General features: G+C 40.8%; 1 protein-coding gene across 3 annotated transcripts in view; it reads right to left on the bottom strand.

Moving 5' to 3' along the window:
• Positions 1 to 3,640: 3,640 nt before the first annotated feature.
• NUDT4 (nudix hydrolase 4) overlaps positions 3,641 to 17,513 on the bottom strand; it is a 54,259-nt gene continuing 40,386 nt past the window's right edge. The window contains exons 4-5 of one of the 3 annotated variants that reach the window (XM_075066952.1): positions 12,193 to 12,284; positions 3,641 to 7,478 (exon numbers count right to left, since the gene is read on the bottom strand). In XM_075066952.1, the coding sequence (XP_074923053.1) occupies positions 7,280 to 7,478; positions 12,193 to 12,284 (291 nt within the window). In that variant the 3' untranslated portion in view covers positions 3,641 to 7,279. Of the gene's footprint in view, positions 7,483 to 12,192; positions 12,285 to 17,513 lie in introns of all 3 variants that reach the window. The other 2 variants (XM_075066956.1, XM_032774914.2) reach the window with 2 other exon arrangements.

Raw genomic sequence — 17,513 nt, 5'->3', positions numbered from 1 at the left:
AATGGACTTCAGGCCAGAAGTACAACTCATGTCATCAAAATATTCAAGATTTTCCTTGTGACCACTTAATTCTGAGGCACTGCAGTGTGTGTGAAGAGGGGCACACACTATCTAAACTGCTTTATTGCTGTTTGATGCTGTAGTAAGTAGCAGCCTGGACTTGAGTGGAAGGAGTAATGATGGCAAATGAGGGCTGATTTACTTTTTCCAAGCACTGAACAAACATGAAGTACATGTAGTGACTGCAAGAGGTGGAGCAAAAGTCTAACTATTTTAGCAAAACATAATTACTCTGGTAACATGCACTCCTAAAAGAAAATATGAGAACTACTCATAGACCTAGACAGCTGTTTGATGGCAAGAAGCTGTCAATTTGACTAGCCACAGACCATCAGCTACGAGAGGCGGCATCTTCACAGTAAAGAGTTGAGGGATTAACTTATGCAAATTTTTGTATTTATAAAGCACCCTTTGCCAGAAGAAGTTAGCACATGACATGAAAACACAATAGGGTGTGGGTGTCTTAAATACAAAATAGACATTACTGGAAGATTGGTCACACATAGGTCTTCAGTTGTGGCTGCAACACCTGCAGAAGGATTCCTACTACAAAATTGTTCCAGAAGATGCATTTTAAAATGTTTCTTGCCTCTAAGGTTGTGGAAAAAACTGTAAAGTGATGTACCTTTCTGGGGCTGCAGATAGTCTAAACAGTTAGGCTGACATGTAAACCACCACACTGCTTGTTGCACTGGGTTAACTATAAAGCATATTGCAACATCTAAACTGGTATCATTGCTATGCAGTGTAGTAGCAGGCACATACCCAGCTAATTGCTCATCTTAGTCAACCCCTTCCACCATCTTCCTAGGTGTTGATCTTTTCCCTTGGATCCTGTGACTACTTCAGTCCAGTTGTTTGTATAAATGTGGGCTGGGCCATCTTAAAAATTGGAATATTAGGGCAAACAGTATAAAAAAGCCAAGAAATATGGAATGGGTTCCAGTGTGAATTCCTTTAGCTACCATAAAACCCTCACTACTGCAGACAGCAGCCTGCCACAGCTGAAGGTAGGTCTGCCTTCCTAGACTGTACTTGGGAGCCAACACTCCAGCAGCCTAGTGAGGGAGCTAAATTAGATGGGAGCAACTGCTGCATCTCAGTGTGTGTGGGGGGGGGGGGGGGGGGGGCGCAGCAGTCCCTATATTAAGACTTGGTCCCTTAAAAGCAGGGTTCTGTGTAGTTAACCTCTGAGGCAAGACTTGAGATGGTGCTGACTATATTCTTACCCCTTATTGACTAACTGAAGGTGACAATGAGTCTGGTATGAGGAAAAATGTTTGGGAACATTAACTACCCAGCACAGCTAGATTTAGGAGTTGAGGCAAGCCTCTTAGAAAAGTAGAAGCTGATTATACAACAGGTGTGTTCATTGCCCTTGAGTAGTTCATATCTTTTGAATCAACTGCCTTGACTACTGGCAGTGCCATTCTTGGATTCCATTTCTTTTGACAAACATTCCCCTTTTATGTAAAGGTGGGGAAACTGTCCTAAAATGACAGTCCAGGTATAGCAAAAGTAGTTTAGATTGCAATAAGCAGGTTATTAATAAGCTACCTGCTGCTTTCTAAGGGTGAGAGACTGTACCTGTCCCTTCCATCCATGAGAGGTACTGAACACAGCCTTTGTCCTTGAACAAATGTGGCAGAATGTCACCTCTTACCTCCCCAAAAATGCAGAAGATGGTAGTTGTTCCCCTCCACTCAGTAAGGGACTGCACTGTGGAAATTTGGCTTTTGGCACTGGTGAGGTAGGTAAGTTTCCTCTCTTAACATATGTTAAGACCTATTGGTGCCTCTGACCTCTAAAGCATGCCCAATTTCAATTGTGTTCCTGAAGCAGCCTTCAAAAGAGCAAGGCTGTAGTTTAGGGTCAGGGATGAGATGAAAACTACTGCTGACCCACTGCTCTAGTTTGTATCTATCTATATGCTGCTTTATCATCAGGTGCTGATGTTAGATAAGGGGTATATCAGACCGATTTATGCTTGCTGGGTTGCTGAGTGAAGCCACCTCTGGCAATACCACAGAGGCAAGCAGGAATGCTGAGATACCCATTAGCCTTTTCTACATTAGGAGACAGACAATCAAATACAAATGTAGGCCTCACCACCAGCACATACCAATTAAAAAATGCTACACTAGAGGACCAGCTAGCTAAACTGAAGTAATTCATCTTCATGTCTTAGGAGATATCTACTCAAAGATCACATGTATGGAGAGGTTGTACTTAAGCAGCAGCAACTGAAACAGGGTAGACTAGAATGCTCCCAGGCTTCCAATTTGCTTAATTACACATAACCAAGCAGACCAAAAAGGCACAATGGCTGCTTAAGACCACTCTGACTAGCTCTCTAAGTCAACCAGGATCAAGGCCCTGTGTCAGAGCTTCAAACCCACACAGCAGACAGATTACAATATACTTCTGCTACAATGCTTCCCCAGTTAACACCATATGCACCCACTTTGTCAAAAAGTTTTCCAGCTTCAGTCTTGAGTCAACAGGATTAACTGATCAGCTGGTAGTGGAGGTGATCACCACATAATACAGCCAGTCCTTGCCCTCTTTCATGCTCCCAACCTTGTCCATGAGATGAGATGAGATATAGACAAGAGAAAAGGCAGTTGTCAGGATGGGTTTTTTTTTTTGTTTTTTTTTTGAGAGCAGCACTTGGAGGGACAGTCAGTACAGACTCCCTTGATCCCATCTTTCAGAATGCAACACAAACAGTGCTTGAATCTCAGTCTCTGAAAATGGATGTGACCTTTCTAGGTTCTCCTCCATCACTACTCCTTTTAGCCTAGGGCCATTCTACACAACTTCCTGGCTCCCAAGCTCCTGGAACTTCCTGCAGAAAAAGAGTGAAATGTTTTGGTGCTAACCTTCATGGCTCTCTCAGAAAGCTTTGCAAGCAGCATCAGTGTTTGCTGGGTGTCCTACATGAGACATTTATCATGTGGGAGAAAGAATGGAGTATGAAGTTAAGATCCCCTCTCCTATAGTGGGAACAAAGTGCCAGGATGAGGGAGAGAACCTGCACTCCACAGCTGGCACTAAAAGACAAAAAGGAAGCTTTAAAACTGCTTTTCCTACAAAAAAGCCAAACTAGTGCTACAGTTTAGGGCTATCAACAATGTCTACATAGTAGACAGGGAGTAAGGAATGTGACTGATCTGGCTGGAGCAGAGAGGACTTGAACATTTACACACCCTGGCAATTTAATAGGCAACTTGAAGAATGAAAACAGCTCAACTCTGCCAAGTTCAGTTTAAAATGGTTTGTGACTAGACAACTCCTACAGCACAGGGCTGTAGAAGCAGTTAAAAAAAGTTCAACTGTATTTGCACCCACACTATTACTTGAACTATTCAGAACACAACAGGAGCAAGTGTGCATGACTGTCAGTTTTAGGCCACATTTACAATGACGTTTGAACTGGAGCACGGAGAGGGCTAACTACAGTGGCGGTGCTATATTTAAGCAGTCCTCAAACCCTTTTCAGATGGGGCATAAGCATTGTATATCAGCACTTTGCTACCAGTGGTAAAACTAGTGCCTACTGAAAGATGGCACACACAGCACTAGTTCAGATTTTATTTTGATATTTATCTCAAATATAAAAAGTCAAAATTCTTACATCAATCTTTAAAGGAAATCCATGCAAGCAGTTCAAAATGTTTACAATTTAAGTTGGGGATTTTCCTTCAAATTTCTCTTCTCAGAATGAAGTTGATAAACAAACCAACTAGGTTTTTTCCCCTTTTGATTTTCTCCACAGTGACTTGTCAATACACCAACATTGGGCAAAGTTAGTGTGCAGTAAGTCACCAAATTATGCTTTTCACTTTAACAGTCTCTGCGCAATACACTTGATACTTCTGCAGTGTTAAAACATCTATTTTTAAATAAGTATTTATTGTAACTAAACTTCCAATTCAGGTAGAGCTGAAGCTATTTCCATTGGCAATAGCCTATCACATTATTTTATCTTGGGTCATCATGATCCCAAACCATGGCTGCTACAGGAAAACCATTGATGCAAATCAGATTCCTTTTTCTGTTCACACAGCCAGGCAAGCCTCAGAGCCACAAGCACCTCACTTTGGGAGGGCGGGGGGTTTTAAAAAGGTAAATTCTAGTCCTGTTTGCACAAATAATGCACCACCGTAAGCCATAAAACCACCACTAGTTACTTCATAAACCAAACTGGAAACTCTTGTAAAAACATGAGGAAACTGCTGGCAGTAACATGCTTCTATAGATAATCTTGACAGCAGGAGTTGATGGAAAATTTTATCCTCCTTATCCCAAGTTTTACATCATCCATTTCTGTAGAATTTAACTTTAGCGTTCACTTAGACTGTTAAAAGACTCAAAACATACAAAGGGAATTTGCCAGAATGGTTTCCTGTAGCAAACTTAAAGCAAGAGCCTGCACAGTATTGGCAGTTTACCTTTACTGTCATATACTTCAAACTTCTGTGAATAGAAAAGCATAGGAAATCCAATTGAACAATACAGGGCTTCATTTTGAAAGCTGCATAGAGACTGAAGAGATCTGTACAGTGAATGGCATTTAAGAATTCATGTGGCACTATTAACAGTCAATGTGTGCAACCAAAATATTAAAATATTTATAGGCAATCAATTTGTTAGCAACAGCAATTCTGTACATTTTTACACAGTTATCAAATACATAGAGAGCTACAAAATAAGATCATGCATTACCACTAATATCTTATACAAATATGGGTTCTCTTTTCATTTCAGGAGTCTGAAACTGTTTTGAGATAGAAGCAGTTATGAACTAGAAGCCAAGTAACTACTTTGGACTTTTGTATGTCGTTTCATGGATTATGTTGTACAATCAAAAGAAACTTCTCAAAAGGCTAACAGTTACAAGCTCAGTTTAATGTGTTAATGACTACTGCACAAAAATGAGTGTCGATGTACATGACTGAAAAGTTGAATGGTTCACTGTTCCAAAAAGACAGACTAGATCAACTTAAAAATCAGATGTTTCTATCACCATTAAACCAGTCTGTCATTGTACATGAGACATTCTTTTCAAAGCACCTGACTTCAGCTCTCTAGATGTTTTAGTCAGTCTTTTTTCAATTCTGTAAGCCCTTCAGTCAGGACAAAAGCTAGGCAATGATAGTGGTGTTAAGATCAGAAGAATTAAAATGGGTTTAAAAATCTCATGAACTGTTGAGATTTTGGCCCTCAAATACCTGAAGTCTCATGAGATCAGCTATTCATGACGATTCCACCATTTTGTGGTGCATCTGAACTATATGTAGAAGACATGCCTGCTTTTCTGATTTTAGAAGTGACCTGGAACTAGAACCATAGGGCTAGTGCTGATCTGGGGATTTAAAAAACCTCCCACCTCAAGGTTCAGGCAGCTTCTGTATTTTGGCTCATGTTTAGGGCCATTTCTAATCAGTAGTACTTTTGGCCTCTTCAAAGAACAGTTTACATGAGGTGAAACCTCTAAAACATTACTATCCATGGTTTAAATGCATTTATATATGGCACAAAGATCTCATTTTTCAAAAAGGATCACTTGTGGCACCAATATTTTCCTAAAAAAGTGTAACAGCACGCAAAAGTTTAATTTATAGCAGCATTTTACACAATTTGTGCTAAAAAAGTAGTTGTGTATTTAGTAACAAAATGTTTAAATTACATTTACTTTCCATTTTACACTCACTATTTACCAGTTGGACTATTTACAAAGGGTTCAAATGCTATGTAAAAGAATGAGTTTACCCAAAACAGCCTTCACAAGACACATGTTTACCCTAACCTCAGTTTTCGCTTTCTGCCCAGAAAGAAGGTGACAAATTAATATTTTTTAGATTCCAAAAGTATCTGCATGAGCTAGATGGCATTCTTTGCAGAAAACTGTCTTAATGGCACAGTGGCAAGAACATATTTGGGACCCATGGTTAAGTTCAATTTCTATCTTTTTTGGTTGACAGGTGCAGGGGGGGAAATAGTAATTATGACAGGATGCTGTCCTAAGTTTACGCCAGTTAGCTCTACTTTCACTTCAGAGAGCAAAAGTCGTTATTTTGAGCAATCAAGACTATTTTTGAAGTATTACAACTTAATTGGGATATCCAGCACAGTCATTAATAAGGTAACAAAAATTTTGGTAAATCTGAAATGTCAATACCAGCCCTTTCTGCTCCTAGTCCACAAAGTGCCACTTCCTCTTGATTACTAGTTTGCAATGGACTTAGACCTAGCCATGTTGTTCCCTTATAGACATAAATTTCTTCCAAACACTGTACTTTAGTCTTATATGCCACAGAAGCTACAAGAGACTCAAAACTGGAAGAAACTGATGCAATCCTAGGAAACTATGGGATCGCACCATCAGAGGAAGGCAACACTTAATGATCAGCGGGAGTCGGGGAAGGGGGGGGGGGGAGAGAACATGTTTTCAGTTTTCATGTACCTCTTTCTACAATTATGAATTTCTTGCATATTTGGCTAAGTATTACAAAAAAAAAAGTCTTTGAACAGCTTTTGGAATTGTAGCAACAAAGCATCAATGGTTGAGCCTCTTTTCTGAATCTTTGCTCGAGCTGTCAAACTACATTTTGTATGTTAAGATTCCACAGGTCAAGGTAACAGAGGGAAAAATGTTGCTTGATGTTTGAATCCTTTGCTGTGATTGGCTGGATGTATTTAGTGCTTTATTGAAGTCATGCTTATGTATCTAAGGTGAATACGATGCTCAGTTTCCCAGATAGTGGTAGTATTTTAGAGGTCATCTAGCACTTTAATTGTACATTTTGAGTGGAAGTTTAAGAGAAACGTTACTGCCATTTGTTCAAGAATTTTCCTGCTAAACAATTTATTTATTTATTTAACGACTACCTGACTAAAAAAAATTATGCCAAAATCTGGAATAAGTTCCACTTAACCCAGATGTTTGTTATTTTTAACAGATGTGTAAGTTTATATATTGTTTTTAAAAAATGGCCAGTTAAGGCATCTTAAAAAATTCCATATATGGCTTTAGTTTGCTGAATTACTATTTTACATTGTTAAAAGGGAAAAAAAAAGTCAGTGTCTGAATGTTATGATGTATTCACACATTTTGCTGAGGACTGATAGTCAAAGATGTCTGCATGTGAACACAAATACATTCCCCCCTCCTCCACCTTGTCATGGTGCATGAGTAAAAAGGTAATCCCAATTTTTATCTCACAGTAGAGGGCAACCCAGAAGTCTGTGCAGAAGTGACATATAAGGAGTTGTTATCAGGAAGATTGGGGACCACAGAATTCCCATTTGTTGAGGAGCAGCCCAGTTTCAGTTTTTCCAGGTATTCCGCATGAACAGGCTTATGACACTGAAGAACCTTGATAGCATCTTCTACTTTAAACCATTCTCTTTTCCTTCCTGAATGAGTAATTAACATCAAAGAAAAATATGTTACAAACGAATTTCAATAGCAGTTCAGCTACAATAGCCAGTTCCAAAAACTCCAGGTCCAAAAACTTAAAGGTCAAGTGCAAAGCAAAAATACAAACTGAATTAAGATCAAGCATCCTTCCCCCAAGTGTAAGTGGGGGTGGCATGTAACACAGGAGTAACAGCTGAGCAGCAGAGGAAAAGTGGTCTTTGTGCCTCCCCCTCTTCATTGTAGAGAGTCCTAAAAGGTTTGTTTTCCCTTGTTTCTTTACATTGGAAATCCAGGCTGTCTGCGCTCTAGTAGACTGACAACTAGAGAATAGGGAAGTGACATCAAGAAAAGTTGGACAACAAAGATTTAGTCAAACTTATCTTGTTCACTGAAACTAAACAGATGCTAACAAAAAACATTTTAGATACAGAGTCTCTTTTGTAGAGGTCCTATACCTACTCTATCCAGCCCATCAGTTTATGCAAAATCCAAGCTCTTTAAAACAAACACATCTAGTCCTAATGGCTGGGAACAGGAACAGATGGATTCATGGTTGGCTTCTTTATAGCATAGGGCATGTCAACACAAACTCCTCCTGAATGACTCCTTGTGTGGACACTTCTGAAAGCAGTGCCATTTTCCAAAGTAGCATAATCCATTCAAAGTGTTCATGCCTGAAGTTATTCTGGAATAGCTATTTCACTTTAAAACATACCAGAGGGAACATATGCATTATTCATCTGCTGTCTTCAAGATGATAGAGGGGGAGTAAATTTAACATCTGACATTTGGCAGAGGATAGATTAGTAGCAGAACTCCAGGCACTGGTAATTGATAAGGAAAAAAGAGCAACTCCTGAGGAGTACCTCCAGCCAATGAGAACAGAGCAGCCAGGAAGTTTGCTGAAGCAACACCTTTAAGTTGCTAAAACGCTCTTAAACCTCATGTCTCAGTTGATAAGACTAAATGAAGCCATCTAAAGCATGCTACTAAGAAGCGTTTCCTTAAATTAGAGTGAATAAATGAAGACTTGGCACAGAACTTCTGAAAGGTTGTTGACCCCTGTGATAGTGTGATGTATAGAACTGAAAAAAACTCTTAAGTTCTGCGCTCAGTACACTGGACAGTTGCTGGACAAATGAACCTGCAATGTATGGTGATTGGAGGTGAGAGCTCCATACGTCAGCATCTGTGTTCTCATTGGTATATCTTGAAGTAAATTAAACTACCATATTTTATGTAACAAAATGTCCAGAATTTTAAAGCTTCATTTGAGTAGCTTACTATGAAAATGCAATAAATAAAATCCACCATTACATAATTTCTCCCTCCTTCCAGAGATGTCTTGCATATCCCCAGGGGTACATGTATCACAGTTTGGGAACCCTTGCAATAAGGGTTTGTTTGGTTTTTTTTTTTTTTTTTTTTTTTTTTTAAAGGAGTTATTTCTACACTGAAAACATGAAAAATCTGTTAATTATATTTTCATTTTGCTGTACAACTTGCATTACATATATTGTGCTGCTACTGTAATTTTTAAAACATTCTTTTAAAGGGACACTGCCATGATTAACATACCACTTGATGGCAAAAAACACAATTCTATAAATTTATAGTATTATGTTAAAGTATTAAAATTCCAGTTCCTGAAATGGGAAAGCTGTCTACTAACCAACGATACTGTTTTAGTGCAGATTCCTGTGTGATCCATCAGATAACCAATCAACATGCTGTTCAATGAGTGCAACAAGTTAATATTTAGGTAAAACCACATGGAAGGCAGACTAACTTATTAGGGATATCTGTAAGTGATTAAATTTAGCAAAAGGGTAGTCTTGTGATACATTTAAAAAAATGCTTTTTAAGTAGACTGACTGACTATATCACTGGTGCTCAACCTGCAGCCCATGGGCCACTTACTGCTCAATCAGCACACAGCTGTGGCCCATATGACATCCTCAGGGCCATACAGGTAGTACACGTTGTGTGGATGCAGTCCACAACACAGAACTGCATATGCAGCCCACAATGGTAAATGGGTTGAGAACCACTGGACTAGATGCTCTATGCATCTAAACCAGGGGTTGACAACCTTTCAGACGTGGTATGCTGAGTCTTTACTTATTCACTCTAATTTATGGTTGTGCATGCCAGTTATACATTTTAACGTTTTTTTAGTAGGTCTCTGTCTATAACTAAACTATTGTCATATGTAAAGTAAACAAGGTTTTCAAAATGTTTAAGAAGCTTCATTTAAAATTAAATTAAAATGCTGATCTTATGCCGCTGGCCTGCTCAGTCCGCTGCCAGCCTGGGGTTCCGTTCACCTAGGCCGGCAGCAGGCTGAGTGGGGACCGGCGGCCACGACCCCGGCTGGCAAGGGGCCGGCAGCCAGAACCCCAGACTGGCAGCAGGCTGAGTGGGGCCAGCAGCCAGGACCCAAGACCGGAAGTGGGCTGAGCAGCTCAGCCCGCTGCCAGTCTGGGGTCCCAGCCCTGCCCACATATAGAGTAGGTACTTACCTTCTCCCTGGTTCAAACCCATTCTCTTCCTCTCTCTCTCTGCACTGAGCTGAGGGTGGGAGTGCACTGAGCACTGGGTGAAGGAGCAGGCTGGGGACTGGGGGTGAAGGCTCTGGCCAGGAGCTAGAATGAAGGAGTGGGCTCAGGGTTGGGGCAGAAGGTTTGGGTGTGGAGTGCTTACCTGGGCAGCTCCCATTTGGTGCTTAGGGTGGGAATGTGGGGGGTGCAAGAGTCCGGGCATGGGGTGTGTGGGGGCTGGGTATGTGTGGGGGTGCCAGAGTCAGGGCATGGGGCAGGGGGCATGAGAGGGGGTGCTGGGTCAGGGCAGAGGGCTGGGTGTGTATGAGAGGTGTGGGCTGGGCTCTGACGCTAAAGGGAGGAGTGCTGGGAGCGAGGCCTCTGGATTCCTAGGCTTCCAGCTGGGCTCTAGTTGTTCGAGGGGGTGGAGGGGCAGATGGAGACTAGGGCTCTGGACTCCTGGGTTCTGCCCTCAATGCCAGAGGGGAGCGGGATCCAGTGACCGGGGGTGAGGAAAGAGGTGCGATCCAGCTGTTCCCAGAGTCCAGCAGGCAGCAACCTGCAGCCCCGGGGCTCGGGTTCAGGCTGTGGGCGCAGCCTGCCCCAGTACAGAGCTGAGCTCATCCCAGCACCGGGACTGCAACCCCAGGGCAGCCTGCCTGAGTCCAGGGAGCAGGGCTGGCCGTACTCGGGACCCAGGACCCTTCCCTGTTTACAGGCCTCATGGGCACTGCAACTCTGGTGGGGCTGGGTCCCTCTTCCTGCCCCCGCCTGCAGGGCCGCTTCCGGGACTGCTCAGACTCTGCAGACGCCAGGTAGTGTATGGACACGCTAACGCGGAAACAATCTCCTGCCAGAAGTGACAGATGAGAAAAGCATGTGCAAATGCCAGTGGGAGGGGTGGAGAAGAGCAGGCCGGGCTGGGCCAGATTTTTAATGGCATGCTGCTGCCTGCTGGGGTCCTGGCTGAGCAGGGCCGGCGGCCAGGACCCCAGCAGGCAGCAGAGTGCCATTAACAATCGGCTCGCGTGCTGTCTTTGGCATGCGTGCCATAGGCTGCTGACCTCTGATCTAAACATAGCACAGGGTTTCTCAAACTGGGGGTCTGGACCCCTCGGGGTCATGAGGTTATCATGTGAGGGGTCATAAGCTGTCAGCCTCCACCCCAAACCCTGCTTTGCCTCCAGCATTTATAGTAGTGTTATGAATTAAACACACTTTTTTTTTTTTACACACTATTTAAGGGGGGGTTGCAGTCAGAGGCTTGCTGTGTGAAAGGGGTCACTAGTACAAAAGTTTGAGAATCACTGACAAAGCAGGCTTTAGCCAGTGAATGTAACTTATGTGTAAGGTTAAGATTTTTTCACAGTTATTTTTAGTAAAAAAGTCACGGACAGGTTGTAGGCAAACAATAATTCACAGAAGCCTGTAACCTGTCCGTGACTTACTAAAAATGGTTGGGGAAGGCGTGTGAGAGACTGCAGTCCAAGCAGGGGGAAAGACACCCCAAGCCCCACTCTGGGAGATGGCTCCAGGTACTCCACTGTTGGCTGAGAGCTCTGGCCCTGCTGCTCTGAAGCTGATGCGGAAAATGTCAGAGATCTCAAAGTTACGGAATCTGTGACTTTATGATCTAATCTTATCCTTGATAATGACTAATATTGGCATTGCTCGAGTGCTAGAAAAGTGATGAAGTATAAGTTTGACTAAAGCTAGTCAAAGTTTTTCATTAAAGTTTGATAATGCCTTTGTCATTGTTTTTGTATGGAAATCAAAACCTTTGTTTTCTGGAAACAAAAATTGAAAGTTTTTCAACAAAAAGCAAAAATCTGCTAACAATAGTTTTCTATAAAACACCCATTTTCTAAACACTTGCAATTACGACTAGAGTAATTATGACTAGCCAACTGGGAGTTCCAATTACGTCTAAAGTTACCTTTTAGCCCATCTTATTGCTTTACAAGGCCTACTTCATCTATTGTGTTATTTCTATATTGTATCTGAAGGTTAAGTTTTGTACAGTTGAGGAAAACATTTACAATCATTTCAGTTTTGCCACAGATTCGGGTTGTCTCCAGATTTAGAAAAGAATCCACTGTTGTAGGTTCTAGAAAATAAAATACACTTCATAATTAAAGTTAGCACAGAGCAAGGATAAAAACAAACTTGCCTATATTAACTGAATCCTCCCAGTCTTCCAATATTTCAGTCACTGTCAGAACATAAACGTAAGTCCTATGCTTCCGGTCTTGGTTCTGCTTGAATGTTAGAAATACACATTTTAATTCACAGTAATTTGGAAGTTATTTTTAAAGACATACTTTTTAAAATTCACATTCTTAAATTATTTACCTTAGATTAAGGTGTGCAACGTATCTGCTGACAACAAAACCAACTCTTTCATTGACTATATTCGATAGTTATAAAATCCTTCATAAGCCTTACTATTGCAGCACTAAATACAAGAGTATTTGAACTTCCATTTTTCCATCAAACAGGAAAGCCACCCTTAGTACTGAATAGAATCAAAATTGAAAGCATAGTGGATGCTATGGTGTGAAAACTGGATGATATTCATTTAGTTAACTCTCAAACATCTACACTTAGGAGAGAGTCCAGGAAGGACCATCATGCTCATCTAGTCTGACCACATGTATAATGGAGACAATAGAATTTCACCCAGTATAGGTGAAATAGACAAGGGATTCATGAGCAGAAGAGTGTGCTCCTTAATACTGAATCTAGATCTACCAATAGTAAGTTATGACTGTCAATGTTCCCTCTATTCCACACAAGGATGGAAAAGAGTAAATTTTACGTGCACCAAGGTAATGTGCGGATGAGCACCACCAGTAGAAACAAAAAAACCTATATTTATTTAATTTATTTATTTATTAACGTTACATATGGATATTTACTCCAGCCAGCACAGGTTAAGCACTTTAGAACTCAGTACCCAAAGTAGTAAATTTAAGTGTAAGAAATAAAAATTATGAAAATGCATAGACCAGTCAAAAGAGTAAAACACTTTGAAAGAATAAAATTACAGAGAATACAGGTGCATTGCAGGAAGTACCAAATAGAAACAACAACAACTAGTATGCGTTGGGATGCGAGTCTGAGACAGTGTGAGAGCGCGCGACACAGACTGAGTGTGCTGGCTGCTGGGGAAGTTTCTGAGAGATGCCATGTGCGGTCTCTTTAAGGCACTCACTGAAAGCTCTACTGCTCCTATCCTGAGCCACGTCCCCCCTCCCCTGCTCTGCAGAGATGGGGTATGGGGTGCAGGCAGCACCTGACATCAGCACCCCCCTTCCATACCCTGCACAGCCAGCAGGAGGGTCCCAGGAGCAACATGGCTGCAAAAAGGGAGGGGGAGGGCACCTGAACACAGCTACCGGATTGTGCACAGCACAGAGGGAACACAGGTAACTACTACATAACAGAATGCTTCTTTCACCCTGCAGGTCTGACTTGTTAGCAGATCCCACTAACCTATTAGAGAGAGCCTCTTTCCTTCTTCCCTAGTTACCCAACAGCTTACAGTTACGGGTAACTCATGGACGATAGCGAAGTAAGTACCCTTAATGGCTGCTCTTTGGGGCGCTCCAAAGCCAGTTTTAATAAGGTAGAACAGAGAAACAGATTGAGCATCAGAGACAAGAGGATTTGTGGGGGAATTTAAGCTGGCTACTGGAACAAAACTGAATCATCTAACTTGGTTTGTAGTGACATATGAGACTTCTGACTTATCTACACAGAATGTTACTGTGTGGCAAGCCAAGCTGTGAATCTACAGTGCATTAGATTGTCATGCAGTATTGTCTCGTGTAGACATGCCCTAATAGTGCATATGTAGGCTGTTTTAAATAATTTACTGTTTTGTTCTAATTCCTAAACAGAAGTTCTAAGAAGGTTGTTGGTTATCAATCCTTAAAACCCTGTTAGAGCTGCAGGCTGATAAGCAAGTAGTGTACCCAGATCTCAGTCTAAGGGTAGGAGAATTGAGAAATTCCACACAGACAGGTAAGGACAAGAAACCGAACACCTAAGGTGGGCACACTCAGACTAAAAAGGGGCAAAAAGGTGTAGTAACTGCAACATGTAACTGCAACAGTGATAGAGGGAACGTCTCCAATTCAGTCAACTTAGTCCTCACAGCGTAGGGATCTTTATCGCTTTACCACTGGAGTCCAGCATGCCTGCCCAAAAACAACCTAACAAACTATTCAGATATGTAGCTTAACTCCTAGCTTTAAACTTCTTCTCCTAAAAGAGGTATAGTGGCCAGTTCCTTACCTTCTAGCTTTGCTTCAGAGATGAGGCATTACAAATTGCCTCCAATTTAGAAAGTTAAATATATTGGCTGGTAAGGAGCTCCATCCAACATGCCCTAAAACTGAAGTCAGTTATCTAGGGGAGTGAAGCTGTTTAAGGTGCTGCCATGCCTCCAACTGAAGAGCCAGATAAGAGATGAGGAACTAGACAGACATGGTACAGCTGTTACCTAGTCTGAAGGCTTGTCTAGACCTGCATGCTAACTTAGTGCTACTGTGATCGATCACAGCAGCACTGATCTAGTGGGTCTGTGAAGATGCGATAAGTTCATGGCAGAGTGCTCTCCTGTTGACTTCAGCACTCCAACTCCTCGAGAGGTGAAAGCTAAGTTGGAGGGAGAGCATCTCCTGCTTACATAATGCAGAGCAGACACCACGCTAGGTCAAGATAAGCTACATTGCTCAGTGAGGTGATTTTTTCACATCCCTGAGCGACTAACTCACATCGACTTAAGCAGCAGCGTAGGCAGGCCTAGGAGTCCTATAGTATTAGATATAGCCTAAAAGAAATGCTAGGGCTACACTATGAAACAATCTGAGCAATAAAGTGAAAGCAACAAAGAACAGAGGTACCAAAGAATATTGTGGGTGTTCTCAGTTAAGGGGGGGTCCAGAGGAACAGGCTGCCCGCAATTAGGCTAATCCAAATTTGATGACCTTTAGGGCATGCCACAAATCCTATCTGTGTAAGATTTTGTACCAAAATGATAGTGTGTGTATATAAACTATACAAATTTAGGAACAACAAAAAAAAAAAGCACAGAAGATTCCACAAAGTCTACCTATTAGGGATCTCATGCATATCTAGTTTACCTCTGAAATATTTGGACACTACGGTGACACTCGCGTGAACAGTGGCTGAACTTGGAGAAAATATGAACCAATCAGCATTTTATTGGTTTCCAGAAACCTACAGCTAAAGTAGATATAGCAGATGCAGTAACCTCTCTGCTTCGCTCCATGTGACTTGGGCATCAATCCGTCAGTTCCACAGTATCCTCCTCAAAAGGAAAGAGTATTGTACTGTTAAAGATGTTAGAGAAAGAAGGTGGGTGAGGTAGTATCTTTTATTGGTCCAACTTCTGTTGGTGGTATTTGACATGCAATGTGAAAGGGGTATTTAAGTATGGGAGACAGATTTTTGCCATTTCCAAAGACAGAAGTGTATCCCTGGGCCATTTATGTCTTAGCTGATTCAAAGTTTGTCATTCAGCCTATGAATAGGATAAAATGCCTTTTTTTTTTTCAAGTCCGTTCACTGGCAGGTTGCTGCTCTAGATAAACTCCACTTAACATTTGATTCTAAACTGTTGTAATGCGAGTGCCTCTCTCAATATATATTTCATACTAATACATAGAAAAACTCTCTCTCTACTCGGACTGCCATTTAAGATCCAAAGAAGGAAGAAAATTTGAAGCTATCTGGGTTTTCAAAGTAGAAAGAAAAAAAATTAGGAATGCGAGTACTCAGACATCATTTAGACATTGAAGCCATATTTTTATCTCCTGTGGTATATGAAGCCATATTTTTTAACTCATGTCTTAAAACTAAATATCTGACAATCAAGTGAATGTTTTAATTTTAATTCTAGTTTTTATCTGTTGATGCTTCATAACTGTTCAACAGTCATTGCAGTTCAACATAAAGTCTGACAGTCACACGACTGGAAATTTTGAAACAGGGTATCATCAGCCTATGGAACTGACTGCTGCACAATATGGAAAACAGACAAGAGCCAGATTAAAATAGAAGCACTTGTAGTTTAACTAGGCTAAAACTTACTCTGAACATCAGTACTATATATCCAAACTTACTATCCGCTATCTCAAGGAATTTCTGCTCTCCATAGTATAGCATATCGAAGTATGCAAGGTATATTATGTTTGTCTTCCTCTGAGGCAGTTATAGGTTTCTAAACACTTGTTAGGACTTCAGTTCAGAACTTGTGAAACAGTTGGCATAACCACCATCTAAAATAAAGCTACATTCACTGCATTGCTTGTTGTGTTATGTCATCAGCCAAGCTATTGTCTGAGAATCAGTCCTTGAGAGGCATGGTTTTGGGAGGTAAATAAGGTGGAAATTGAGAACTACTTTCAGGGTCTATGTAAAATAAGATTTGTAATTTTTAAATCTATTCTTTAACAATCTGTAATCCTAAACAGTAATTTCTTTTAAAGAAGCAAAGTTACACTAAGACTATTTTCTTGTTGACAAATTTCATCTATCTTTTTATTTACTCCAATTTAGTTTAAAATCACTCCACTTATTTTTCATACTGGCAAGGCGTTCAAGTGCATGTGTTAGATTTCAGTCATGAAATAATGGTAAAATTATCACGTTAGAACTTTTTGTAGTAGATATAATTCACTACCTTTCTTTATATAAAGTTAATTTCCTGTGCCAGAGAGCATCCATTTATATGTAACACCTTCACCTAATAAATCTGTTTTCATACAATGGCCAGTCAATGCAATATGTTCAACATGCCTTTTTCAGTAGGCACTTTTATTTTGTATAGCATTCCTTTTCCAGGACAGCTTAGCATCATTTAATGATCCCAACACACACTTAAGTGGCGCTTCAGGTGCATATTGTACTATGTATTAAAATTGAACCATATAACTATTTTAGTTATTCTGGCCTTGTTAATATAAGCTATTTATTTACAAGTACCCAGCAAGGCTTTTATATGGCAGATATAATTAACACATCTGCTCAAGCTTTGCTTTGATTGTGGAGCAGGGGAAGACTCCACTTGTCTTTGAAAACATTGATCTGTTACTCTTTTAAAGGGAAAAAGAATCTAACATGCTACTGTTGCAACCAATGTTTAAAGTAACTATAGAAAAAATTGGAGGTTTTATTCTCCAATTCTTTGTAAGCATTTGACATTTTGTATCATCAGTTCCCCCATTTGTGTGGGTCTGCCACAAAGCATCAGGGGAAACATTTTTAAAAAACAGAACAGTGACTGTCAAACTACAAAAATTGGAAGATACGGTTGTAACAACAGAAGTTAAAAAGTAACTCAAGCTGACTAGATGGGGTCCCTTTGTCACTCACACTTCAAGGACAAAGGAATTTGTTGTTTTTGGGATTTTTTGCTTTTGAGAAAGCCTGATTTTTAGAATTGAATTTTTAAATCT

This window comes from Chelonoidis abingdonii, chromosome 1, assembly GCF_003597395.2.
Source record: "Chelonoidis abingdonii isolate Lonesome George chromosome 1, CheloAbing_2.0, whole genome shotgun sequence".
Lineage (NCBI taxonomy): Eukaryota > Metazoa > Chordata > Testudines > Testudinidae > Chelonoidis > Chelonoidis abingdonii.
Note: the sequence above shows the minus strand (reverse complement) of the source record. Positions and strands in the feature narration are given on the sequence as shown.